This window comes from Cyprinodon tularosa, unplaced genomic scaffold, assembly GCF_016077235.1.
Source record: "Cyprinodon tularosa strain WSP-4 unplaced genomic scaffold, ASM1607723v1 ctg411, whole genome shotgun sequence".
Classification (NCBI taxonomy): Eukaryota; Metazoa; Chordata; class Actinopteri; order Cyprinodontiformes; family Cyprinodontidae; genus Cyprinodon; species Cyprinodon tularosa.
Genome location: NW_024039132.1, coordinates 320,789 through 346,824, shown reverse-complemented (window position 1 = coordinate 346,824; position 26,036 = coordinate 320,789). Strand labels below are relative to the sequence as shown.

Here is a 26,036-nt window from a genome sequence, read left to right as displayed (position 1 = left end):
TCAAAGCATTAATAACCTTCATGTCCATTGTCCTGTAACACAAAAGTGATAGCGGATCTTATCACTGCTAAATAGACGAGATACACTCATTGGGAGTTATTTTTAAAGATATTGATTTCTAACATGTTTTAATAACTTTGGGGTCTTTCAAGTGACTGACACAAAACTGATGTCAAATCATTTCACCAAATATTACAAATGTTATCTAAGAGATCTTCAGTTTTATTTTTTTTCCAAGATAACAATTGTATGGTAGCATTATATCATATATTTTGGATTGTGGACTTTCCTCTCACTATTTTCAGCTACAGGGAGAGTGGTGGTGTTCTGTCAGATGAGCATACCCATAGTCAATACCTGTTTATCCCTTTAGTTTTGTATGAAGAATAGACCTAAATGGACTTGTATCCCTTTAGACGTGTACAAACAATTTAATTACCTACTTTTTGCTGTTTTTTGGAAGCTCATGGCGATCTGACCTTAAATTGCTTTTTTTGTACATGACTGACGTCTTGCGCATGCGTATTGACTATAGGTATGCTGGTCTGATGAGGTATGTTCATTTGACAGAACAGTGGATAAGTGGTTAGGGCATAAGGCTTTGAATCATGAGGTTGTGAGTTCAAGCCCCACTCCCAAAGACTGTCACTCTGGGTTTCTGAGCAAAGACCCTTAACCCCACACTGTTCCCTGGGCGCCACACAATGGCAGCCCACTGATCCCCAAGGGGATGGGTTAAATGCAGAGGTTCTCCAATGTGAGATCAATAAAGTTCAATTATTTTCTTTGCGTTTTCGGATTCTGTGCAGTTAAAGTTTTCAGAGCAAGGCACGCTATCAAAGCTATCAAAGTCATCATAATGGATCTGTTAATCAGATAGAAAACATGTTTATAATGTAATGTTCCTTTTCTGCTACACACTAGGGTGTTAACTTGTTTGTATTTACCTTTAGCATAATCCAGAATCTTTAAAAAGCATTAAAACAAGTTAAAAAGTGTATTCCTCATGTGTCCGGTCTGGTCGAATGATTTGAAATGAGCTATTTTTTGGCTGGTCAAATTATGCTTAAGATTATAAAAGTTAATTTGTTGTGAGTACAAAATGGCATAATTAAAATAAAAGTATTTTAAAGCGTTTTTAGATCATTTTATGGTTGTGAAGCATCATCAGGAAGGAGCTACTTAAAGTCAGACTACCTACATCTGTTCCCAGGATAAATCCATGGAGCACATTGAAGATTCAACATCACTGCAATGAAAAGAGGCTCCAATTAAACTAAAATTAATTATTTTTTATTTAAAAGTTGCATGTTTTCCTATCTAATATAGATTGGGAAAAAAAATCCATGGTTTGGGTTTAACTCCCCCTTACTTCTCTGTTGCTGTTTGTGATGCTCCTCATTTTCTTTTCAACATGTTTTCAAACTGGTGAAGAAAGCTGGTCTGATTCCCACTGAAGTATGCACTCTAATTTGCTGGAATTTAGCGTTCTGCACATTTATGTTTTCTCCTTTTTTACATCATCAGATATAAACGAGACAAAGCTGAATAGCTCGTCCCCAAGTGGGATGACCGACCAAGAGAAGGAAATGGCAGCAAGTGCTTATGAAGCTTTTTTGGTAAATATTCTCTTTTCTTGTTTCTTTTTTGATTTCCATTTATATAAGATATGTAAAGCTGCAAACATTAACGGGATAAAAATGCATCAGCTACAGATATTGATAACATAAGTTTGTGAGAAGGGAAAGTTGTTTTGAACACAGTGATAATGATGATGATGGTGACAGCAGATCAAAATAACCATCCGTAGTTTTATGAACAAAGTTTCTGAATTTTTACCCAGATATGCATAATTTCAGGAGATCTGAACAACCCCCATACACACTCATCAATACTGAGCCCCTTTTTTTCTCCATAAAGTAGAAGCTTTAGTTTCCCCAAACAGAAAATGGAAACAGGAAAATTCTTTGAATGGATCTGCGCCTGTATGAAATCCAAACGGCTGTCCATATTCACTGGAGTCCAGCGTCTCTCACCTTATAAGTAACAAAAAAATAATCTGTTCCCCTAATCTGTGTTCCTGTAAACATGCATCTAGGTTTTGAAGTATCCATCGAACTGTTGTTGCCATAGAACGCGGCGTTCCAAAGAAGCGGCTGTGACAGCGACTATATTTCAAACTTTTAGTCTCCGAGTGGGAAAATCTTAAACTGTGCTTTGTTTCGTTTGGACAAGACAACGGGCCCCTAAAGCCCCTACGATTTAGACCCGCATATCCCTAATGTATGAAAAATCTGGCAAAAACTCTGGTATACGCTGGATAAGCTATGGGTACGTTTTGTATAAGTTATGAAAATTGCTCAAAATGTCTTGCCAGCGTATGCAGTACCTGGGCCATAAATTACAGGCATGTTATCTGATGGTTGATATATGTTAAGTGTAAGTTACTCATAAGTCGTAGCTTCCAGCTTATCCTAAACCTATGAGTAGCTTCTCCTCCAGACTGCATCTCCATCATAGGGTGAGCGAGAAGGTGAGTGTGATGAATCCACCCTGTGTTCACTCCCACGGCCGCAACCAACAAGTTTCCTAGCAGATATGACGCTGAATCTGCTGCGACTGCAAACCTTTCTTTCTTTTTCTTTCTTTCTTTTTTTGGGTGGGTGGTAAACAGCAGCCAGGTTAATACTGCGATCAAAGACATCTTTTTATGCAGACTGTGTGCCTGAGGGGAGCAGCTTTAACTGAGCTGCTTTAGCTTTGTAATGCTCATGAAATGATGTACAAGTTAGGCTGTCGTTGGACATAAGAGCTGGACTCATTGTGAATACTCTATGTATACGACCATAAGTTCAGCGTTCTAGGAGATTCTGGGACAGCAGGCATACACTGGACAAATCAGCAAGGTGTGACAGGGCCCCAGGGGGCTTTTCCTGGAACTGCCTCGAACTCAACGCTATTTCTGACATTTGAATTGAAAAAGCTTCCTGGATGGGAAGTTGAAAAACTACCTACGGTACTGTGAGAAACTTTGAATCTGACTCTGATCTGGTTGACTTGTCTTTGTCAAGTGTGTGAATTGGCCCTATATAAATTAGGGCTGGGCAATTCATTGCATTTGCAATAAAATCTAAATTTTGAAATCATAGAGACACTGATTTTTAATCATATTTTTATCGGCACTAAATTTCTCCCTCCAGCCCTTTGTGGCTTTCTCCACATTGAAAGGTAGAGAGTTGCAGCTGGCATGTAGATCTATGATTGGAAGTAGAAGTAAACATTTGCTCACTCGATAGTTACAGTAATGTCCTGATACTGGACTCTGGGAAAACCAGCTTTGTAAAACTGAAAGGCTGAAGGTGAAACATCTGTAAGATTGGGGTTAGTGCAAAGAAAAATGGAAATTAAATTGCAATTTTGGTTAAAAATAAATCACAATTTAGAATTTTGGCAAAATCATTCGGCCTTAATACACTACTCAAAAAAATTAAAGGAACACTTTGTAATCAGACTATAACATCAAGTTAATTCAACTTCTAGGATATTGATTTGGTCAGCTCAGTAGCAGAGGGGGTTGTTAATCAGTTTCAGCTGCTTTGGTGTTAAATAAATTAACAACAGGTGAACTAGAGGGGCATCAACAAGACGACCATCATAACAGGAATGGTTTTACAGGTGGAGGCCACTGACATTTTTTCCCCTCATCTTTTCTGACTCTTTTTCACCAGTTTTAGATTTGGCTAGGGTCACTGTCACTACTGTTAGCATGAGGCGCTACCTGGACCCTACAGAGGTTGCACAGGCAGTCCAACTCCTCCAGGACTGTACATCAATGCGTGCCTTTGCCAGAAGGTTTGCTGTGTCTCCCAGCACAATCTGAAGAGCCTGGAGGAGATTCCAGGAGGCAGGCAGTTACTCCAGGAGAGCTGGACAGGGCCGTAGAAGGTCTACAACCCATCAGCAGGACGGCTATCTGCTCCTTTGTTTGAGGAGGAGCAGGAGGAGCACTGCCTACAAAATGACCTCCAGCAGGCCACTGGTGTGAATGTCTCTGACAAAACAATCAGAAACAGACCTCACAAGGGTGGCCTGAGGGACGATGTCCTCTAGTTGGCCCTGTGCTCATAGCCGGGCACCGAGGAGCTCGATTGGCATTTAACACAAAACACCGAAATTGGCCAGTCCACCGCTGGCGCCCTGTGCTTTTCACAGATGAGAGCAGGTTCACCCTGAACACATGTGACAGACGTGAAAGGGTCTGGAGAAGCTGTGGAGAATGTTATGCTGCCTGTAACATCGTTCAGCATAACCAGTTTGGTGGTGGGTCAGTAATGGTCTGGAGAGGTACATCCATGGAGGGACGCACAGACCTATACAGGCTAGACAACGGCACCCTGACTGCCATTAGGTGTCAGACCCTATGCTGGTGCAGTGGGCCTGGGTTCCTCCTGGTGCACAACAATGCCCGGCCTCATGTGGCGAGAGTATTCAGGCAGTTCCTGGAGGATGAAGGAACTGATACCATTGATTGCCTAACACATCACCCAGTCCATATCAGTAGAAATAAACAGCATGTTTTTTTTCCCCATTGAGATCTGATGTGTTTTCAAAGTGTTCCTTTAATTTTTTTCAAGCAGTGTATAAATGAACTAAACTGAAATTTGACGGGCCACTTTTTGGAGGTCTTGTAGTTTTGGATAGCTGTGTCCTTAGATCTGCACAGCTCCACTTCAGTAGTTTTTGTCTCTGCAGGTTTGCCAAAAAATAATTCATTCATATTTTTTGGGGTGGGGGGGTATTAGTATTTTTCTCTGCGCCAATCAAATGTTCTGCATCTTTGGCTACAATGTTTGATTGTTTTCATGGCCTTTAATGTTGTTTTCCAGAGTCCGTTATCATGGGACTTTATTGTTGCATGGAAAATTTTTCCTTCTTGCTGGCATGCATGGATCTGCATTCTATCTGCTGCGGCTCCTCTTCTGTGTGGCAGCGAATCCACTTTCAGCTAATTATACCCATCTAAAATGGCTGGAGTGAGAAATCATCTGTCCCACTTGTTTTAAATGGAACAAAACCAAAAATAAAGCGTGTTTCCATTCTGGAAATTGCTAGTTTTTTTAAAGAAGTTGTGATTATTTTGCGATGCAATTAATTGTCCAGCCCTCCTCCTCGGTATAACACGATGAACTGTGCCTTTTCCAATAGAGTTCACTTATGATCAGATTCATTACTTCCCCTCCAATATGTGAAGAAATGATGTGAGATTCTCCGGTTTGCTACTCTTAGGCTGGGAAGTACGAAGAGTCTCTCAAACACCTTGAAGCTCTGCAGGAGCTCAACAAAGAAGACTACAAAATCGCCATGAATAAAGCTGTGGCCGAATTTTTTAAAAGTGGTCAAACTACGACGGGCACATTGAAGCAGACTCTCATGGCTATGAAGAATCGGGTAAAAGCACACTTTCATTTGTTCCCTTCTGCACGTATGTCTTAGTTCATGACCATGACCTGAAATGTGTTTTTCAGGTTCACACAACGGCAGACGATTTGGACGGGCTGGATGACGTGGAGAATAGTTTGCTGTACTATAATCAGGCCATCATCCACTACCACATGCGGCAGTACTCAGAGGCCATCTCTATAGGAGAGAAGCTCTATCAGTTTATCGAACCATTTGGTACGTTTTGCTGCTTTGTGACATCTGCCACTTGTTTTAGGCATTTTTACTACTTTTAGAAAAGAATTGGAAAAAAGATGATCCTCACCACTTATAAACTGGCCGCTGCAGACAGGCTACCGTTAGCCCCGGCCGCCGCAGACGGGCTAACGGTAGCCCCGGCCGCCGCAGTCGGGCTACCGCTAGCCCCGGCCGCCGCAGACGGGCTAACGGTAGCCTCTAAGGTCAGCTGGTTGCCACTGTCCTCTCAACATTGGAACTTTAAAAAAAAAATAAAAAATAATGCACTAAATCAGTAAATGGACCATATAGTGAAGGTATAATTTTCCTCCTCAAATGATCTTTAAATGTACTTTTATAGCCGAAAACAATGGCTGAAAAAGAGAGCTTTAACTTAATACTCTGAGCTCTGTGATCGCTCATCTGGAAGCTGCTGCTGCTGCCGCAGTGCATGATGGGACAGCTGTCAGTCTCAAGAACAGACAAGTCAGCTCTGATGCATGCTGGGTAAATAGGGAGGGGCGAAAACAACATCCGGGGACTTTATCAGTTCTCGGTCTTCTGTTATTATGAATTGGAACAATACTAGGGCTGAGGCTGATGACGTTTCATGAGTACACGAGCACATGAGAACAAACAAGTACACATATTGAGAAACGGCCCCAGAAATATTTCTCTGCTCTCCGCCGTGTAGAAAAAATTTACCTCAGCTTTTCAACTCCGGTATCCCAGATTTCCAGACTGTTTGTGTGCGATTTCATGTCACCTTTTGGTGTTTACCATGATTACTATGCTCCATGAAAGGAGCACTAATTACTCCATTTTTTCTAGAAGAGAAATTTGCCCAGTCGGTGTGCTTTCTGTTGGTGGACCTCTACCTGCTGACGTTTCAGCCAGAGAAGGCGCTTCATCTCCTGGCCGTCCTGGACAAGATCTCTGTACAGGGAAGCAACAAGAATGGCAAAGGAGAGGTAGCTCACTAATTACCTGTGCATTTCACCAGTTAAGATCTGAACACACCAGTTGCATACAGTTTTTCCATCTCTGATCAGTTTTTTTTTCTTCAATGTCACTCTGACTGCGTATAGAGAGGCTCCGACTAGGCAGGGTGATTTTTTTTTTTCACTTTTGTCTCTGTGCGATATTATAATTAAAACAATTTCCCACTTTTGACTTGGACACTAGTGATGGTTAATGAGGCATCTTGGTCTTGAACTGTATGATGCTGCGTTGATACTGTCTCACAAAATACTGACACCTGCTGGACATTTAAAGACACTACAGGCAGCTTATTGGACAGACTGAACTGAATTGATTTGATGAACTAGAACAATTATATAATTTAAGGTTTTGTAGGTTATATTGTATTATTTCATATCTATGTTTACATAAAAAATATCTTTGATGTTTTTAGATGTAGCCAATAAATAATGTGTTCATATATCATAATGTGAAAATTTAGGGGCAAATGTGAATGAGGATGCTGCTGAACTAGGATTTTAAATCATATGTTTTAAAACAGTAGGGACAGTAAAAATAGTAAATTAGCTAAGAGTCAATTTGAAATCAACTTTAATTCAGATAAGTTGAGTGATAACTGAGAAGAAAAGAATGACACAACGAGAAGATTAAAATAACGCAACGGCTGAAATGTTCCTATTACTTTTAGGCTGCTCCAAAACTCTTGATAATTTTGATGATAAACGGGAAAAGAGGAGATTTTCTTTTTTTGCATGATGATGACAGATATGACTTTAAACACGGTTTAGTGATTCACTCAGTTAGAAACAACTCCTATATCGGTCACATGACTTTCTTAAACTGACACGCATATAACACGCTACAGTGTTTTACTCTATGGGCTCCACGCATGTGTGGACCCATCCCTATTTCACAGGTTATGAAGAGTTTTTAAAAAATAAATTTAAAAACACCACCGGTGCAGCTATAAAGCAAGCCCCATATAAAGTCTGTGCAGCATCTCAAACCAGATCAGATAGAGAATGTTCATCTATTAAAAACATAATTATATCTACGTCTAAAGAAAAGAAAAACACTTGTATAAATACAGTGAGACGTTTCTCTGCTGACTGAGGCAGAGAGGTGATTCTCAGAGAGAGAGCCGGGAAGTTTATCCAAGTTTTTCATTTTTTTTTTCATAAATAGGTGAGAGAGATAAGCTGCACTTATCTGCTCCGTTTTCCCCTCGTTCTTTATTAATTTCTTATTTCTGAGCCTCAATGAGGATCAATACTTTATCTATTTTCCATCCTCTTGAATTTCTATCATGGGTAAAGTATTCAATCTTAATAATTTTTTGCTTACTATTAATGCTCTATGTAACTCTGAAACTGACTCTTTTCTCCGGGCGATTAAAGATTTTATTTAGTATTTTCCCCCAAAACGGATGTGTTTTACTCTGTAACTCTCTCTTCCAGTCAGACCAATGAAATTGCCTCTGAATTTCTGCATAGTCTGACTTTATAGACCTGGAGTGTATCTCAGTTGGAGCTCGGTGCCCCCTTAGGTAAAATCGTGTTGGGTGTGATCATCCCCATTGACTTTCAATATGCGCTAAATGCCACAACATCGTCAACACTATTTTCTGTCCATTCCGATGGAAATGTTGGATTTGATGTGTTCTGGCCTTAATTTGATTTGATAAGGGCTACAAAACACGATGTGAAATATTCAGCTCACATCTTCCTGATTATTTCAAACCACCGGTTTGGAATAAAATATTTGTATGGAAATAAGGTTTGGCAATATGCCAGTAAATTAACATCTATGATGAAGGATTAGGGCCAGAATAAAGAAATTTGTTTTTGACAGGTTTTAATACAAGAACAAAGTTCATATTATTTAGTTCCAAGTCCTGCATGTCATCCCCTGCTTTGAAAGGAGGACTGTTGAGAAGTCTGTGAAGTTATATTTTCAGGCCTTTCTTTACAAATAAGAAAACCTTTCAGCCCATCAGCATCAAATGATTAAGCTATGATGTTAAACAATCAGAGCTCGGATGATGTTTGGTAGTTTGTGCTGAAAGGACTAATAATTTAATGGCTTTGTTCTATTGTGACTGATTTGAGAAAATTATGAGTTTATTCTGCTATTATTTGTGTCTCTGCTTCTGTCTCCTTGAACCCCAGTCGGCCTCACTCACACTGAGCCTGGTTCTGCTGGAGGTTTCTTCCTGTTAAAAGGGAGTTTTTCCTCTCCACTGTCACTACAAGCATGCTTAGTGTGAGTGATTGCCTTTGAGTCAGTGAGTCGATGCAATCAACTGGTTTTCCTTAGATAGAAAACTTTGTATCAATCCGACTGGATGATCTGGTGAACTGGAAAGTGCCTTGAGATAATATGTGTTGTGAAATGGCGCTATAGAAATAAATTGAATTGAAATAATAATATTATGGGAATGAAGTACAAATTAATTTTTATTTTATTTATATATATTGTTTTAGTCTGGCCCTAATACTCTATGCTAACTATCAAATATGGCAGTAGGTAGGTGACCTTAGTTACATCATTTCCATGTGGAGAATGTTTTAGATGCATGTATTGTTGTCACCATAGCAACATTTCAAACTATCGATAAATACCCTGGGAAATATTCAATACTTCAATAATTTCAGCTTCATGTTTTTAAAATGATCCTCATGGAATGAAGGAGAAAAAAGGGAGATTTCTTTTCAGGTGCAGGATTGCTGAGCTCGGATAACTTTAACTGGAATGAATATTGCTAACTTTTGATTGTTTTTTTTTTATTTCTAGAGCAACACCTCAACCAAAGAAGGATCAAACCAGAAAGCAGAGTTTGCAGCAATGATGGAAGCAGCTAAATCTAAAATCCACCAGGTAGGATGTAACCAAAGGGACTCGTTGATTCTCTGTAAAGTTGGGAATTGGCACTTTGAATTTCAGCCCTGATCTTTGTAATAGAAGCTGTTTAATTTCCCTTTGGGATTAATAAAGATTTTGAATTGAATTGTTGAGGTTTCTTGTAGATTCACCGGCCTCCTTGTGTCTTTCCAGTACAAAGTGAGAGCCTACATTCAGATGAAGTCATCCAAGGCCTGTAAAAGAGAGATCAAGTCGGTGATGAACACAGCGGGAAATGTGAGTATCTGTTGGTTCTGAAACAGATTCAAGTCGTACAGAAAGGTAGATCAAAACAGAGGCATAAAAAATAATAGATCATTATTACATTTCTTCAAGTTCTACTGGATGTTTGCTCATTTCTGACAGTACCGTGCAAAAAAAAAAATCGAAATTTAGATAATTTTTTTTTATTAAAATAAATGCTCTTTTTCTTGAATTGAGGTGGAACGTGAGACACTTTCCCAATGGACTAAGATGATTTATAAATAAAATAAGAAAATACAATTGTATTGTCTTCTTTCAAGTCCATTTGATCTAATTATCTTATTTTAGGAGTGAAATTACTCCTTGCATTGGCAAATCAGGGTAAATGCTCTTAATTTAAGACATTTTTACTTATTTCTAGATGCTTTTTGCTGTGTAGCAGTCATATAGCTGATCATATTGTTTTAAAATAAAGTTGTATCTTTTTTCAGTCTGCACCCTCGCTGTTCCTCAAGAGCAACTTTGAGTATCTAAGAGGGAACTACCGGAAAGCAGTGAAGTTGCTGAACAGCTCAAACATCGCTGAGCATCCCGGCCCCTTTAAAACAGGTGATGACATCCCTATACACCCCAATTTATCTTTGATTTGAAAGTAAACTTGAGCTGGAAAGAACTATAGACCATTTATTCTTGTTATTTGGAAAATGTCTTATATTCAGAGGCATCAAGTAACCAAGTACAAATATGTCGTTACCTTAAGTAGAACATTTGGCTATATATACTTTACTACAGTATTTTTTAGACAACTTTTTACTTCTACTCCTTACATTCTAAAAGTAGACACTTTAGTTTTATTTCATTTTCGTTATGGCCTGTTGGTATAAAAAAAAAAAAAATAGAAACCATAAAAATAATTAGTTTCATCCAGACAATTCACCTCTTTGTGGTTGGACTCGGTGCTGCCCCAACTTGTTGTTCAGCGCATACCAAAATCGTTTTTTTAAGATGATGCAAAGTTAAATTTGATACTGTTACCATTAGTTATAAAACCAAAAAAAAAAAAAGAAGTCTAAGGAAGTTATCATCCAGAATTGTAGAAAATGTTCCTTTAAGCCGGCCGTACACGATGTGATTTTTCTCAGTCGTTGCAGGCAGCTGCTGCTCACAATGTACGACTAACAGCAGCGTTTAGTCGTACATTGTGAGCTCAGAGCTCACGATTTATGTTTGCCCCGACGCTCTGATGAGATCTACCTGCTCAGACTGTACGGCTAAAAACCAGGTGGGACTCGGCTCCGCAGTGAGATGGAGCTGCTCTGACGCCTCTATCCAAAAGCCAAACAAATAGAAGGGAGATATTGAGCTCACTATAGTGAAACGCGCTGCCTTGGCTATTAGTGCACTTTTGTGCTGAAAGCCCTAAAAAGAAAAGGCGACAGTATATTTGGACAAAGACATGGCTGAGCAAACGTGGCTACTCCGGTCTGTCAATTTTACAGAAAAGAACTCCATTTCACTCATTGCACCCCCGCCATGCTGCTGGGTTTCTCCCTGAGAGGAAGAAGAAAAAGAAGAATCCTTCTTTGCGCCCTGAGCGATTTGCCCACGACGGTCGGGAGAAAATCAAACATGTTTAATTTTCTCCCAACCTTATGATTCCTGATCAAGAGGTGGTAGTGAGAGGCTGATCGCCGCTCGTTACCCCCTGTACGCGACACGGCGCACGATCGGGCTGAAAGTCGGCCCGAGCAAAAGATTCTTACACGACTGGAAAATCGCCCTGAAAATCGCACAGTGTACGCCGGGCTTTAATAGGGAAGTGCAGTAAAGCTTCTGTCCTTCACATTTTTCCTGCATTAATTTTACTTTTATACTTTAATTAGTTTTAAAATTTGTAGTTTTACACTTTTACTTGAGTAAAAAGCTGAAGCTGATACTTCAACAAAAAAAAAAACTTCTACAGAAAGTTTTTTTTTTTTTTATAAAGGTATGAATTATATTTATACTTTAGTAATAGACATGAATACTTTTGACACCTCTGCTTATAGTACAGAAATAAATCCAAAAGTCCTGTACAGCGTCTTTCAGGTTTTGTAAATCAACAAAGACTTTAGATACTCATTGAGTGATTCAGACATTACACTTTCTGTTACTTTGCCATTAGTTTCTCCTTCTTTAACTGAATGCATAATAAAGTGAAACTGTTCTAAACACATTTAGACTGGTGATGTTAAATGATTCACCTCTAAACATCTGGGAAGTGTTTGGATTATTGGAAGTAAGGATGGGTTCATGAGGTGCCATGAAGCATGTCAACACATTAACAAACTGTAGTGATACTGTGTCTCTGAATACTGCCTCCTACTGGACATTTAACATCACTACAGGCAGCCTCTTATGACGCTAAACTGACTTGATGTAATTTAAGCCTATGTTTGCTATGTATTATTTTATATCTATCGTTTTAAAAATATGTTTGATATTTTTAGATGCAATCCATAACTGTGAACATATTGTGAGAGAATTTAAGTGAACACGTGAATAATGATGTTTGTGGACTAGGATTTATTTATCTAAAATAACTGCAGTAAGATCAGCAAACTATGAGGAACAGGACGACGCAACAAGAAAATCAAACATGAGCTCAAATGGTCCTACTCTGCTGAAACCACTCCTGCCTTTAGGCTGCTCCATATTTCTTAAAGGGGAACGCAGTTTTTTTTTTCTTTGGGCCCTTGATTTCACGTTATTCCATCATATTCTACTCACCCATATGAGTTTAGTGTCATTTGGAGCCGTTCTGAAGATATTTCGTTCCATTCCAGAGGTTATTTTTTTTTATATTTACCGGTATATATTTTTAAAACAAAGCGGCGCGTGTATGACTTCACCCGTGCGCCGGCTACCATTCATTCTTCCTGTCCGCTGAACTGCTGCTAGTTTTTCTCACATGCCTGGAAGATGTCTAGTGCTGCTACCACAGATGATCTCGCTCTCCAAATGGAATTGAATGATTCAGAATAGCTAGAATGAATAGAAGAGGTAGAGCGTAGCCGCCTGTGGCCCGGGCTGCCTGTCACAATTCCAGTCCGGCGCGTGGATGATGTCATACACCGTCGCGTTGTTTTAATAAAATATAAATGTAAAAAATCTAACGGTGGATGTCCCGGGGACAGTGATTCGCCTACATGTTATGAATGCTGGCGTAGCATAAAGAATAAAAAAGTTTAGTTTGTGCCTTCAAGTCGTTGCCCATAGGAAGACGTTACTTGGATATAATCTAACTGAATATCTTCAGAACGGCTCCAAATGACACTAAACTCATATGGGTGAGTAGAACATGATGTAATAATGTAAAATCAAGGCGCCAATGTAAAAAAACAAAAAAAAACGGCGTTCCCCTTTAATTAATTTGATGATAAACCGCAGAACATCTTAGATTTATTTTTGCAAATATGCTCTTAAACACAGTTTAGTCAGTTTGCTGATGTTAATGCATACAGACAGGGCTTTGGTGTTTAGAGCTCAAACACATGTGCCGGCGCATCATTGTCACTATTTTTAAGCTTTAGGATGATCATCTACTTCCTTTAAAAACTTGTGTACCTTGGCTGGATCTCAGTGTCATCTCTTCTGATTGGCTGGCTGTCAGACTGCTAACCCAGTCTGCTTCTTTCAGGCGAATGCGTTCGATGTATGTTCTGGAACAATCTCGGCTGCATTCACTTTGCAATGGGCAAACACAACTTGGGTATCTTCTACTTCAAAAAGGCTCTGCAGGAGAACGATCACACCTGTGCACAATTGGGAGACGGTAGCAACAATCAGTGTAAGTTCTGATACTGTTTTGTCCTGTCCTGCTGATTTAAAATGTTTGAATGAAGAATTTTCATCTATATTAGATTAGCCGTCCGTTCACTGTGAACTGTCAAATGTTCCTTTTATGATCAGATTTAGAAAGTTGAGCTAAAGATGAATGCTATCTGCTCACAGGTCCTTCTGTTTCTTCCAACAGGTAAAAAGCTCACAGGTATCCCTATGTGTGCTCTACTGTCCAACAAGCGCTATGAGCTGTTGTATAACTGTGGCGTTCAGCTCTTGCATGCTTCCAGGCCCCTGGCAGCTTTTGAGTGCCTAATGGAGGCTGTACAGGTTTACCACTCCAACCCTCGACTGTGGCTGCGCCTCGCAGAATGCTGCATCTCTGCTAACAAAGGGGTAGGTTGTGACGTTGACTTGTAGTGATTGTAGTGCTGCTGGACTCTTAAAGTAAGGACAGGTTTAGAGAACTGGGAAGGATTCCTTCCACTGCTTCAATAAATCTTCAATAGGAAGGATTCCTTCCTACCACTCTTGCTTCAATAATTCTCACAGCATAAAAAAGGCAATTTCCAAACCTGTGGATACTTTCTTATGTAAAATATAATAATACCTTTTTCCCACTGGCTGAAAAACCTGTTTAAACCCGGGAAGAACCGGCTTTAAGTGGCAGTCGGAACAGCTCACTACCCGGGTCAAATGACTCGCGAGCGACCTGTGTTCAGATCACACCTTTACTGCAGTAAAAAGCTTAAGTTGATCCTCTAACTTCTACAAAGTGTTTTTAAACAGTAGGATTTCTACTTCTTCTGGAGTAATTCATACTTTTGATACTTCTGACCATCTCAAGCGAGCACAAAAGCTTTGCCATTCCCATTTAGCTTTTCTCATGCAATACTTCTAAACGACTTTAAAAAAAAAAGACATTATGGGAAAACCTCTGCTGCGAGTGAATTAATAGTTTTCTGTTTATATTTCAGGGGTCGGAGCAGGAAAGCAAAAGCTTGCCCTGCAAAAAAGGAATCGTCCAGTCTGTAATTGGGCAAGGATACCATCGGAAGATTGTCCTGGCTTCCCAGTCTTCACAGAGTACTAACTACAGGTCAGTACGATGCCCAAAAGCTGCTTCCTCCAACTCTGGACCTGAAATGAAAGAACCAAAAAGATGGGCTTGGGTGTAATTCCTACGAAGGATTGGTGCAAATGTGTCCAAATTCAAAGCGGACCTACATGTTATGCTGACTAAGAATGAAGTGGGGAATGATCTTAGCAGGTTTTAAGGTGTCTCTTAAAGAAGTCATCTTATTTTAGCCCTAAAACGACTCTTTCTGTGGTCCTTCCTCCAGCAGCAGTACCAGCCAGCTGATGCATTCTCTCCCTGCACTGTCTGCCCCCAGCATGCTTCTCTGATTGGCTGCTGTCCTTCCATCTCCTGCAGTTAGCCTAGAGGCTAGCCTCGGTCAGCAGTAGCCTCTGCCTGGCGGCTGTAACCTCTTCCCACCCTTGCGCAGAGCTAATTCTTTCTTATATCTGCCCTTGTGTTTTGGTAGAATGTCCTCTTGGTATTCATAAACATTGTGATTTATCCCATGTTTAAAATCAAAATCTACAGAGAGAACGTCAACGTCTGTGGTTGCTAAGCAAATGTTTACCCCCAAGATGGCGGCGGTCGTTGCTAGGCTCTCACTCGCATGTGTGACATCAGCGCAAAGCTATCTAAAGGGTTCGGCATCAATTCAAATTTAGGGTCTGATTTTTTTGGGGTTCCAGTTCGAAACGATTCTCTATTTCCATTTTTTTATTTTTTATTTTAAGAGAATCGTGTGGGGAGTGTTGGCCTAGTGATTAGAGCAGTGCGCTTGTGATCTGAGAAGTAAGTTCCTGGTTTGATCCCCACAGCCTCCACTTTGGGTTCCTGAGCAAAATCTTTAACCCCACACTGCTCCCCAGGCGCCGCACCATGGCAGCTCACTGCTCCCCAAGGGGAGGGGTTAAATGCAGAGAGTGAATTTCTCCATTGCGTGACAATACATGGATTTTTTTTTTTCTTTTTTACATTTACATAAATGTTTACATTATAAAATAACTTGTTAACCAGAGTTCTTTCTGGATGAAATAGTCTGATATTCTCCAGCATTTAATTCCTTCATCAATTAACTTTGTTACTATATTTTTAACATAGTCATTTTCTACAAGTGTATAAATGTAAACTGTAATATAATTAATATTGGTATAGTATAATTAATAGAATTGTTTTCGGAGTATTTTATTTTCATATGGAACTTTATTGTTTAAATGTTAATTTAAACACATTTGAATGCATCCGTTTCCTGATGATCGTTTACTTCTTTTGTTTCCCCTGATTCTGACCGTGGTTTGCTGCTAAACACGAAGGCATCATGACTCGGTTTATATACTCCTGTGTGTTTTTTCCCAAAATATCTTTTTTAGAAAGTAACAGTTTAAACAAAACATCTTGAACAGAATGCAAAGTGTGACGGCAACAGTAGTAGTATTACATTTCAAGTCAAAATAAAATGCAAACGAAATGCCTCTCACAATCCTGGTCCCAATGATCATATATTCCACATATCCTCTTTATATTGACTTTTAAGTTTAACAGCATATATATACTCAAATAAAATTGTCTTTGGGAACTGCATTTACATGTTCTTCACTCACTTGTTCAAATTCTTGACATACCTTAAGAAGGAATCCCAGATAAACTCAAACAGATCCCATTTGACCTTTATTATATACGTCATTTTTTCCAAAGGGGGGGCAGATAACATCCGTTGGTTTATGGTCGGTCCATGAGTGTTTTCCAGAACATTGATATACATCTTTTCACATCTCCTGTGTGTTTTTACTGCGGTAGGGATGCTTTACATTTTATGGACGGTTAGATTTCTCACTCAGTCGGTGGGTTTTTACATATGACACTGATTCCAAATAAACAATGTATAGTTTTATTTTGTCATTATGTAAACACAAGTGTTTTTCATTTTGTATCTGTTAGGACGTAGGTTAAGGGGAAAGGAGTATAAAAAAAGGCTCTACTCACATGGTAGAACCTGCAGGTGCTGCTACCTGCAGAAGCTGCACTAACTTAGAGAGGAATAACTTCCTCTTAGGGAGCCTTGGTTAGCGGGTCAAAGATGAGGCTTTCCTGCTGAGTCTAGTGGTGATTAATCATTTCAGTCGTATTCCGTCCTTTGCATCATTTAATCCCATCACCAGTGTCGCAGGCAGCCGACTGCTCATTTCTTTAACTTTACACTTCTTCTACAGAGAGTGTATACAAACTGAAATGTTGTTTTGTTCAACTTTCATGACATTTCCATGTTGTAAATTGCAGCAGTTATCAAATGTAAACAGTGTGGGAGGAAAAAAAACGGTGCAAAAAAAACGCTACACTTAAGCTACATGACAGCACTGGTGCAGGTTCTGCTTTGCTGGCATTTGGCAGCTTCTGTTTCCTCTCTGAGCATCGAAACTAGGAATTAATAATAAATAAAAAAAATGAGAGAATTGAAAAGTTGGAACTGATTCTGACAGATTCTCAATGCCCAACCCAAGCAGTAAGCTGAAGTTCTGATGTTTGGCCTGTCATAATACCCATACATGCTTCACTCTTATTGATGCTTTCCTCTGCTGATGTCTTTGCTTAGTGAAGGCCAGTCAGCAGCCATTCCTGTAGCAAGTATGGAGTTTGCTGCCATCTGTCTGAGGAATGCTCTCCTACTGCTGCCTGAACACCAGCAGCAGGACACCAAGGCTGAGAACGGCTCCAAGAACTCCAGTCAGTCAGGAAGCACAGAGAGCAGCAGCGAGAACAGCGACCCCTGCAGGTTAGAAAAACCTCCTTTTCCATCACACCTGTAGCACCGTGCTAAGACTTTATAGGGTTTTATAGGAATTATTTTTCAGAATATTATCACTTCTATTATCCTCATAAATTTTTTCATGTAGATTATTTTTACTTTACATTAGGGCTGAAACAATTAATTGTGATTAAGCAATTATTGAAATAATTGTCAACTAATTTAGTGATCGATTAATCGTAAAATGATGTATAGAGACTCTAAAAGGTGTCTTTAGCTGACAGAGCTACTCACTTAGAGCAGTAATTAGACCAAGATTGTAAAATATATGTTAACATTTTGTATTTAAGATATAAAAACTTTTTCATCTGTCAATATGCTCAATTCACACTGCCAAAGCCATCTACAAATGGGTTAAAAAAATTAATAAATTAAGTGTATTTACCCTTAATTTGAGTTAATAAAGTATAAGTAAATAAGATGATTTGCCAATTCCATCAATTAGATAATTTGATAACATGCACTTTTTTTTTTAATCTTAAATGTAAATTGTGTTGTTCCATTGGCAAAGTGTCTCACTTCATTTTTTCTTGAATTGAGGAATTGCCTCCTCAATTCAAGAATAAATGCACTTAATTTCAGCGAAAAAATAAACATTTTTGCAGTGCAGAACTCCTTAAGTTTAAAAGTTTTAATTTCACCTGGCTTAATTTCATTTAAAAAAAACTTTAAGGAACCTTTGGCTATCTGATTATTAATGGAAAAATAATCGACAGAAATTTGCAAAATAATCGTTAGTTGCAGGTCTTCATTCCTTTTTAAACAGAGCTTTGCTTGAAGGGAGCGGTGAGCTGAAAAAATAAATGCACATATTTATGTGCATTTATTTATTTCATCATCCTTGAACTTGTGATTAAAAGTTATGAAACAGTTGTGAACATTCCAAGTGTGCTACGTGCACACTTGGAATGAGGGGGTTATCTGCCCATCAGGCAGATAGTTTTCAGCAGACATGTCTTCAAGTCTTTCTGGGGAAGAACTTCAACCAAACCAACAACAGAACACTGGCGGACATACTGCTTGAATAGAAGTGGAACTAAATTGGAAGAAACTATTATAAAGAATATTTGTTTTAATGAAGCAATGAATTTACAAATCAAGACAAAACAGAAATATATCGTAATGCATAAAAATATCACTCGATGCTCTGATGCGATCTACCTGCTCAGACTCTACTCGCTCCGCAGTGAGATGGCGCTACTTGGACTCGTCTATCCGGAAGCCAAATTAGTAGAAGAGGAATATGAAGCTCACTAGAGTGAAACGCGCTGCCTTGGCTATTTGGGCAGTTTTGCGCTGAAAGCACTAAAAAGAAAAGGAGACAACGTATTTGAAAAAAAGACATGGCTGAGCAAACGTGGCTACTAACGTCTGTCAATTTTACAGAAAGACCTCCATTTCACTCGCTGCCTGCCATGCTTCTGAGGAAGAAGAATCCTTGTTTGCCCAATGAGTGATTTGCCCACGACCACCTCACCAAAGTTGACTGAATTTAAAACATGATTAATTTTCTCCCGACCTTACGATTCCTGATCAGGAGGTGATCATGATTCCCCCCCGCGCAATACTACACGACGCACAACCAGGCTGAAAGCGGCCTGATCGAAAAATTCTCGCACAACTGGAGAATCGGCCCAAAAAGGGCTAAAAATTGTACTGTGTATGCCCGGCATTAAGTAGGGTTAAGCAATTGATGAAAACATTGTAAAGTTAAATCAATTTACCTTTTTACACAAAAAGAAACCAAGATGAGGCCTACTAAAGGAGCCACACCCCAAGCATTCAAAACAACCTAAATAAACCAAACTGCAAAACCAGATGCTCTGTTGAACAGGTATCTTCAACAAATGTACAGGTAACAACGGCTCATTGTCGTAGAGAGATTGCTGCAAAGTCACCAAACTATTATGGGAAGCATCCAGGTATAAGCAACTAGCCCACACTATTTGGACAAGCATTTACATTAGGAAACTTCTGTTTTGGTGTTACAATAAGCCCCTGATGCTTACTGAGGAGGTAATCCATCCCTTTCACTCAGGGGAGTGGTGGCCTAGTGGTTAGGGCATTGCGCTTGGAATCCAGATGTTCTAAATTCAAACCCCACTCCCACGGACTGCCACTCTGGGTTCTCTGGACAAAGACCCTTAATCCTCACACTGCTGAGTTAATTTCGTTGCTCTGTACTTTTGACAATGTAGTGACAATAAAAAAAGGTGTGTGGAAGCAAATACATGTCTAAAAGATGGGACCTCCAGGACCTGATGTGACCTCATCTCCACGGGGATTGCTGATTGGATGTGAATGTTTATTCACTCTGACAAATCCTTGTTCTCTCTTTTTCCAGTGGAAAAAATCATGACGTTGATAAGTTTTTTTCTGCGCCTCCATCCTCTCCGCTCAGAAAACAGGAGGTAGAAAACCTCAGGTAACGACACTGACCCATTAACGATGTCAAGGGTCCTGGTTTGAGTGGTTCTAACTGCTGTTGGTGTGTAGGTGTTCCATCCTGGCCTGTAGCGCCTATGTGGCCCTGGCACTGGGAGACAACCTGATGGCGCTGCACCATGCTGAGAAACTGCTTCATCAAACCAAGGTGTCTGGGTCCCTGAAGTAAGTCCTTCATTTGTTGTTTATAAGCAGTTCAGAATTGACTGTGTTTCCATCTAGAATAAAGCTGTCAAGATAAAAAGGAACTATTCGGACGGTGTCAATGCCATCAGGACAAACTGGTTGGTCTTGGAAGTCAGAAATGTGTGTTTTGATATCGGGCTTCAAGTAAAACCTGCAGCAAAAGACCTTTTAGATTATTATTTTTGTTTAAATAACCAGAGGGTTTTGAAAATAAGCAGTCCAGTGTCTAGTGAGCTATGGGTCAGTTTTGTACAGGTTATGAGCACGCTGAAGCACACTGGCACACGTCGAGATACGGCAAGTACGTCCTGCAGAATGCCAGCGTGTGCTCATATGTGGGCCATAAGTTCCAGGTCAGTTATCTGATGGTTGACATACGTTAAGTGTCAGGTACTCATAAGTCGACACATCTAGCTTATCCTTAACATATAAGTAACTTGTGCATAACGTCTGCATAACTTATCCAGAACTTCTCTCCAAAGCATATCAACGTATCTGACGTGTTCCAGACGAGCACTGAACGTGTTTCTGACTTCCAGCTACTGTATAATGGCGTATTGGCAGCGTTTTGGTATAAAGGGGGTTCACAGGAGGAAACCGTCAGTTCTCCAGACTTCATTGTGAGCAGACGTTCCACAAGAGATGGAGGATCCAGCCAGGCTGGGCACATTGCTGCCCCCCACTGGACACTGGCTTGTACATCATTTTATGGGCATTACACTGTCGAGTGTTATGCATAAGTTAGGCTGTCGTTGGACATACGATCTGGACTTGCTATGAATACACTATGTATACAAAATAGAAAAAATACATGAATCTTCTTTAAGAAGATTCTGGGACATCAGGCATAAGCTGGCTATATAGTAAATGTGTGACAGGGGCTTAAACCAAGCAAATACAAAGGGATGCCATTTGACACGTTGTATCCTCTTTATTCAGGTTCCTGGGTCATCTGTATGCTGCTGAAGCCCTAATCTCTTTGGACAGAATATCTGACGCGATCACTCACCTAAACCCAGAGAACATCAGTGACGTGTTAATGGGGGTGCTCACCAGCGAGCAGGACCAGGGTGGGTGTGCTTTTCACATCTTCATTATCTTTGCTGAAATTACAGTTTTCTTTCTGCTTTATACACGGTTATTATTTTTTAACAGGACATGAGAAGGGAGATGAACCTGTCGAACCCTGTAAGTTGTCATCATAACAGATGATCAGAAATTTGCCTAATTTAAAACAGACAGAAATGTGTAGATGAACATAACAACAAAGCTTCTTGGTTCCCTGTGTTTGCAGCGGTGAAAAAGATGCCATTATGTTACCCCAGCAGTGTGACAGCAGCTCGGGCCATGATGCTCTTCAACCTGGGCAGTGCCTATTGTTTGAGGAGCGAATATGACAAGGCGCGCAAATGCCTGCATCAGGTACCTTCTATTCTTTATACGTTTAGCTTCCATCTTATTTCCATCAACTAATTAAACAGAAAATATACAGTTAAAGGTATAGAGGAAGATATTTTATTTCCGGGTGGATCATCTTAATAACTGGTCCTCCTAATTGTCAATCATTCTGGTGATACGTTTACGTAAGGTCGTCCTACGTGCTCATGCCATTATCTAGCTTTTTCTGAGGATGCACACTTTCATGCATTTATCGGTGGTGAGCTACAGTTTCAGAAAATCATTGAAGCTCACCTTTCTCACCGCAGTTCTTTGAAAATGGTCGTAGGGTCGTAAGAGAAGTGTCTACAAGGCGTATGAGAAGAAAAGAAAGGCCTCAGAAGAGGCAGATCTATCCAGAAGAAGCAGATATGCGCTCCTGCACGCGCACGCACCCGCAGCGTCTTTTGAAGAATTCAAGAAAATCCTCCACAATAGCTTTAAGCAAAATAAATCTATATTCCCTTTTATTCAACTAACTTTATTTATATAGTAACAATTCCCAAAACTTCATCTAAAGAGACCTCAGAGAGTAGGGGTGTAAATCACACCCATCATGGCGATTCGATTCAGTATCGATTTCCTGACCCAACGATTCGATTATTTTCTATACTCAAGACACCACAATACGATTAGATTAATTGTTTTTTTACACCTTACAGACTAAACAAAGTTTCAAGTTTGAAATAAATCAATGAAAGCTGTAATATTGTTATGCATTTTTTTTTTTAGAAACAACAGCAAATAACAGAAGTAGAAAAGTTGCATCAAAAAGTACTGCAGAAAATTGGTGCATTAGTGCAATGCAATACCTCGGCTCCAGACGTCCCCGCCCCCTTGAGAGACACTCCGCTGCACCTCTTCCAATTTGTAGCTGACCGCAGACAGGAGGCCGGCTTGTTTTGTTTTTATGACCAAAATTGCGGAAAACAACTTGTGAAGTTTGACCAGCTCTAATATCTAGGTACGCGAGAACGCTGAGACCCTTTTTCCACCTGGATCTCCGCTCTTTTTGGCCCTCATGTCCCTCCGTCGTCGGACTAAACTCGTCCCCACTTCCTCGCCGCCTCGGCCGTATCTAGACCCACAGTGTGTAGCTCAGACCACGCTTCAATATTGAGCATAATTTAAAAATGTCTGTGTCAATCTCACTGCAACACACTGCTGTAAGAGTATAACCAGGAAGCAAAGTAGGAGGGCAAAATAGGTTTAGCGCCACCGCAGCACGGGAGGGAGAATTACGCCCAGGAGCAAATGGATAAAAATAGACCGGAGGAAAAAAAAAAACATGAATCGATTCTCTTGCGGACGTGTCGATGCATCGGATCGTCGGCTGTTGGATCGATGCATCGATATAAAACGATTATTATTTATACCCCTATCAGAAATAAAACCCAGTTGAGTCAGGTTGGTTCAAACTACTGCTGGTGTAGATTCTGCTCGGGGGGAGCCTGCGCCTGCCTCTGACATTACACCATATTATTGGCTGAACGTTGCCACTTGATGTCAAACATCATGGTTGTCCAGGCATATGAGTTTGGTGGAAAAAGTAACTGCTGGACCGTGATATAAAGGCACTGTAGCTGTGCTCTGTAGCTAACAGGTTAGCCTCTTTTAGCTCGGTCAGTTAGCCACATTAAGTTGCACTACTTGTCAACAACAGCCGTTTGTTTTCTACAAGTAGAATAACTGCTGTTTTCTCTAAAATCTCCATGGAATCCATTGTTTAAGATGTTCCATTTGTCCTCTCCTGCTCTCAGATCTTAATAAAAGAATAAAAAGAAGCACTGAGGTTTTTTGTGTCACTTTGTTAAATGGCAGATCTCAGTCTGTTTTAGAATGAGTGAGAATTTAAAGTAATTTCTCCTTGATGCAGTTGCTAAGAACAACCATTCATGCCCATTTTATCAGGGAGCGATCTGGATTTTATAATGTTGGTTCTGAAGCTCGTCGTTCAGTCCTTCGTGGGCCGACATCAGCGTTGTGAACGTCTGTTGCAGCAACATTAGTTGGGATGAGATGCTTTTTAGGCTTGGTTAACACCCTCAGTATGCAACAGATTTATAGGTGTTCAAGAAACGGTTCCCGCTTGGAATTCAGTATAAAATAAATTAAATTAATAAGAATGATTAGTTAAAGTCTCAGCCCTAGTATGACACTAAAGAATGTCTTTCTTGCTGTTAATGCATATTTTACCAACAGGTATTATTTGCTAGACAACAAATGATCAATTATTTCTCCACAAACTTTGTTCTTTTTTGTTTCTAATCAGGCTGCATCCATGATGAGCTCCAAGGAGATTCCACCTGAAGCCATCTTGTTGGGGGTGTACTTGGAGCTACAAAATGGTTTGTTTTTCTTAAAGCCATCTGATTTCTGTTTAAATCAGGTTTTCTCACTTCAAGAGTGGATGACAGGTGGCAACATTAATCTCCAATTAGATTTTTTTTTTGTTTTTCCATGCCCTGTGCATAAAGAGAAGCTCCTGCTACGCATACAACACATCCCGATCTCTGCAGATCTTTTTTACTTTTTTCAAATTGAAACAAGGTCCTACATTTGACTTAACAAAATAAAACAGAATACAAAGCAAAGCCCCACTTTAAAACCATCCAACACAGCTTAAACCAGAACAGAGGGAGGAGTTTGATATAAAAAAGGGTAGAAACTAAGAAACTATGTTTAAAGAAAAGAAAAACATGGCTACCAAGGCTGTATTTATAGGCACGAGGCAGTGAGAGGTGAATCTCAGAGTGAGCTGAGAATGTGCTGGTGAAGATTCTCAGTCGTCCAGGTCAAAGTCATTCCAAAAAAGTTAAAAAAAAAAACCCAATCCATTGGACTTTGTTTCCAAGTTTAAAGACGTTTCGCTTCTCATCCAGGAATCCTATTTAATGAGGCTTAGTGAAAAAACTTTGTTTTATAAAGGTTTATTCTTTATAAATCATGTGTTACTCTGTTAGCCAGATTAGACAGAGTAGAAGGCCTTCCTCACATGGTGGATGTCACTGTGTGTATGGAGGCCATCTAATCAGGACAGCCTTCGTGTCTTTAATAATACACAGAATAAGGGCACATCTTGGAGCCTGACTGATAGAGGAGAGCTATCTGTAAACGTGGGGCATAGAGGCAAGATGCATGGATTGTTTTTTAACTTTCTTTTTGAGTGAGCTGAGAAGTTTGTGTAAGATTTTTTTAATTTTATTGGGGGAGGGGTGATAAGCTGTGTTTCACTGTACTGTTCCCAGTCAGGCCTGCTTCATTCTGACTACTTTCTGCAGCTAATAATGATGAGCACAAAAGTTAGGACTCAATCCACACCTGATGCATGAAGGATCAGTTCCTGCATCTAGACAGCCTCCTAGTTTGAGATGCACCACATCCTCTTTGTCTTTGAATTCCAGACCTGCTGTCTAGCTCATCTGGATTTGATTAATTAATGCGTTCTGCTCCAACAAAAATAGAATCCATCTGTATTTTAGAGAGAATGGCTGTGTTCACAGAGCCAGTGGGAATTATAGGATCAACTAAAATGGCCTCTGTGTGCCCTGCAGAAGAATGGATGGGTGGCCACGCTCTTCTTACAGTGGGGGAAATAAGTATTTGACCCCTTGCTGAGTGTGCAGGTTTGCCCACTTTGCAACAATCTACCATTTTAATCATATGTACATTCTAACAGAGACAGAATCCCAAAGAAAATTTCAGAAATTCACATCATATGAATTTATTAAAATTGATAACCATCTGATGAGGAAAAACAAGTATTTGACCCCCTGGACAAACAGCAAGTTAATATCTTGTAGAAAAGCCATTATTGGCCAGCACAGATGTCAAACGGTTTTTATAGTTGGTGACAACTGTAACTAAATGTGTAAATCCTCTTGTCTGTGTTTACGGCGTCCCTGAATTGTTATTTGTTTTCAGGGAACACTCAGCTGGCTCTGCAGATTATCAAGAGGAACCAGCTATTGCCCACTGCTGTTCACAGATCTTCCCCAGACTCCCGTAAGAAACCCCCCCAACCGTTCCAGCCCGTCCAGCCCATCCAGCTGCCCTCGTCCTTCACACAAGTTCAACGGAAATAATCCTCTACAGCAAAGTCGGATCCCTGTAGCTCCTCTTCAGCCAACCCTAATATTTATGAAGTTTCAGGAGCCCTATAACCTGCCGCCATTGTTATCTAGTGAGATCATCTTTCAAACTGACTGAGGACTTTCCACTGTTTGAACAATGAAAATAAATGTATTTGCTGTACGTGTTGTGGACAGTGAGTTTGGTCATTTTGTCAAGTTATACCATCGATTCAACACATCATCTCAGGCACTTTACAGACCGGTTAGTTAAAGGAGACCCAGCTGACTGCATCCAGCAGTATCCACTACTGCTGGATGAGCAAGTGGCAACAGTAGCCATTTGCTTGTGTTGTCACCGACTGCAGCAATCCCTCACACTGAGCATGCATACAGTACCAGTGCAGAGTAAAAACTCATAACTTGAAAAAAT

At 40.0% G+C, this 26,036-nt stretch overlaps 1 protein-coding gene across 2 annotated transcripts in view; it reads left to right on the top strand.

Annotated features, from left to right (window-relative positions):
* cnot10 (CCR4-NOT transcription complex, subunit 10) overlaps positions 1-25,787 on the top strand; it is a 28,080-nt gene extending 2,293 nt beyond the window's left edge. The window contains exons 2-19 of one of the 2 annotated variants that reach the window (XM_038298671.1): positions 1,528-1,619; positions 5,287-5,448; positions 5,526-5,676; positions 6,511-6,647; positions 9,451-9,534; positions 9,712-9,795; positions 10,254-10,371; positions 13,442-13,591; positions 13,778-13,980; positions 14,562-14,683; positions 17,253-17,432; positions 19,810-19,890; positions 19,962-20,075; positions 21,036-21,166; positions 21,252-21,284; positions 21,391-21,518; positions 23,806-23,881; positions 25,458-25,787. In XM_038298671.1, the coding sequence (XP_038154599.1) occupies positions 1,528-1,619; positions 5,287-5,448; positions 5,526-5,676; positions 6,511-6,647; positions 9,451-9,534; positions 9,712-9,795; positions 10,254-10,371; positions 13,442-13,591; positions 13,778-13,980; positions 14,562-14,683; positions 17,253-17,432; positions 19,810-19,890; positions 19,962-20,075; positions 21,036-21,166; positions 21,252-21,284; positions 21,391-21,518; positions 23,806-23,881; positions 25,458-25,618 (2,207 nt within the window). In that variant the 3' untranslated portion in view covers positions 25,619-25,787. Of the gene's footprint in view, positions 1-1,527; positions 1,620-5,286; positions 5,449-5,525; positions 5,677-6,507; positions 6,648-9,450; positions 9,535-9,711; positions 9,796-10,253; positions 10,372-13,441; positions 13,592-13,777; positions 13,981-14,561; positions 14,684-17,252; positions 17,433-19,809; positions 19,891-19,961; positions 20,076-21,035; positions 21,167-21,251; positions 21,285-21,390; positions 21,519-23,805; positions 23,882-25,457 lie in introns of both variants that reach the window. The other variant, XM_038298670.1, reaches the window with a different exon arrangement.
* Positions 25,788-26,036: the final 249 nt, after the last annotated feature.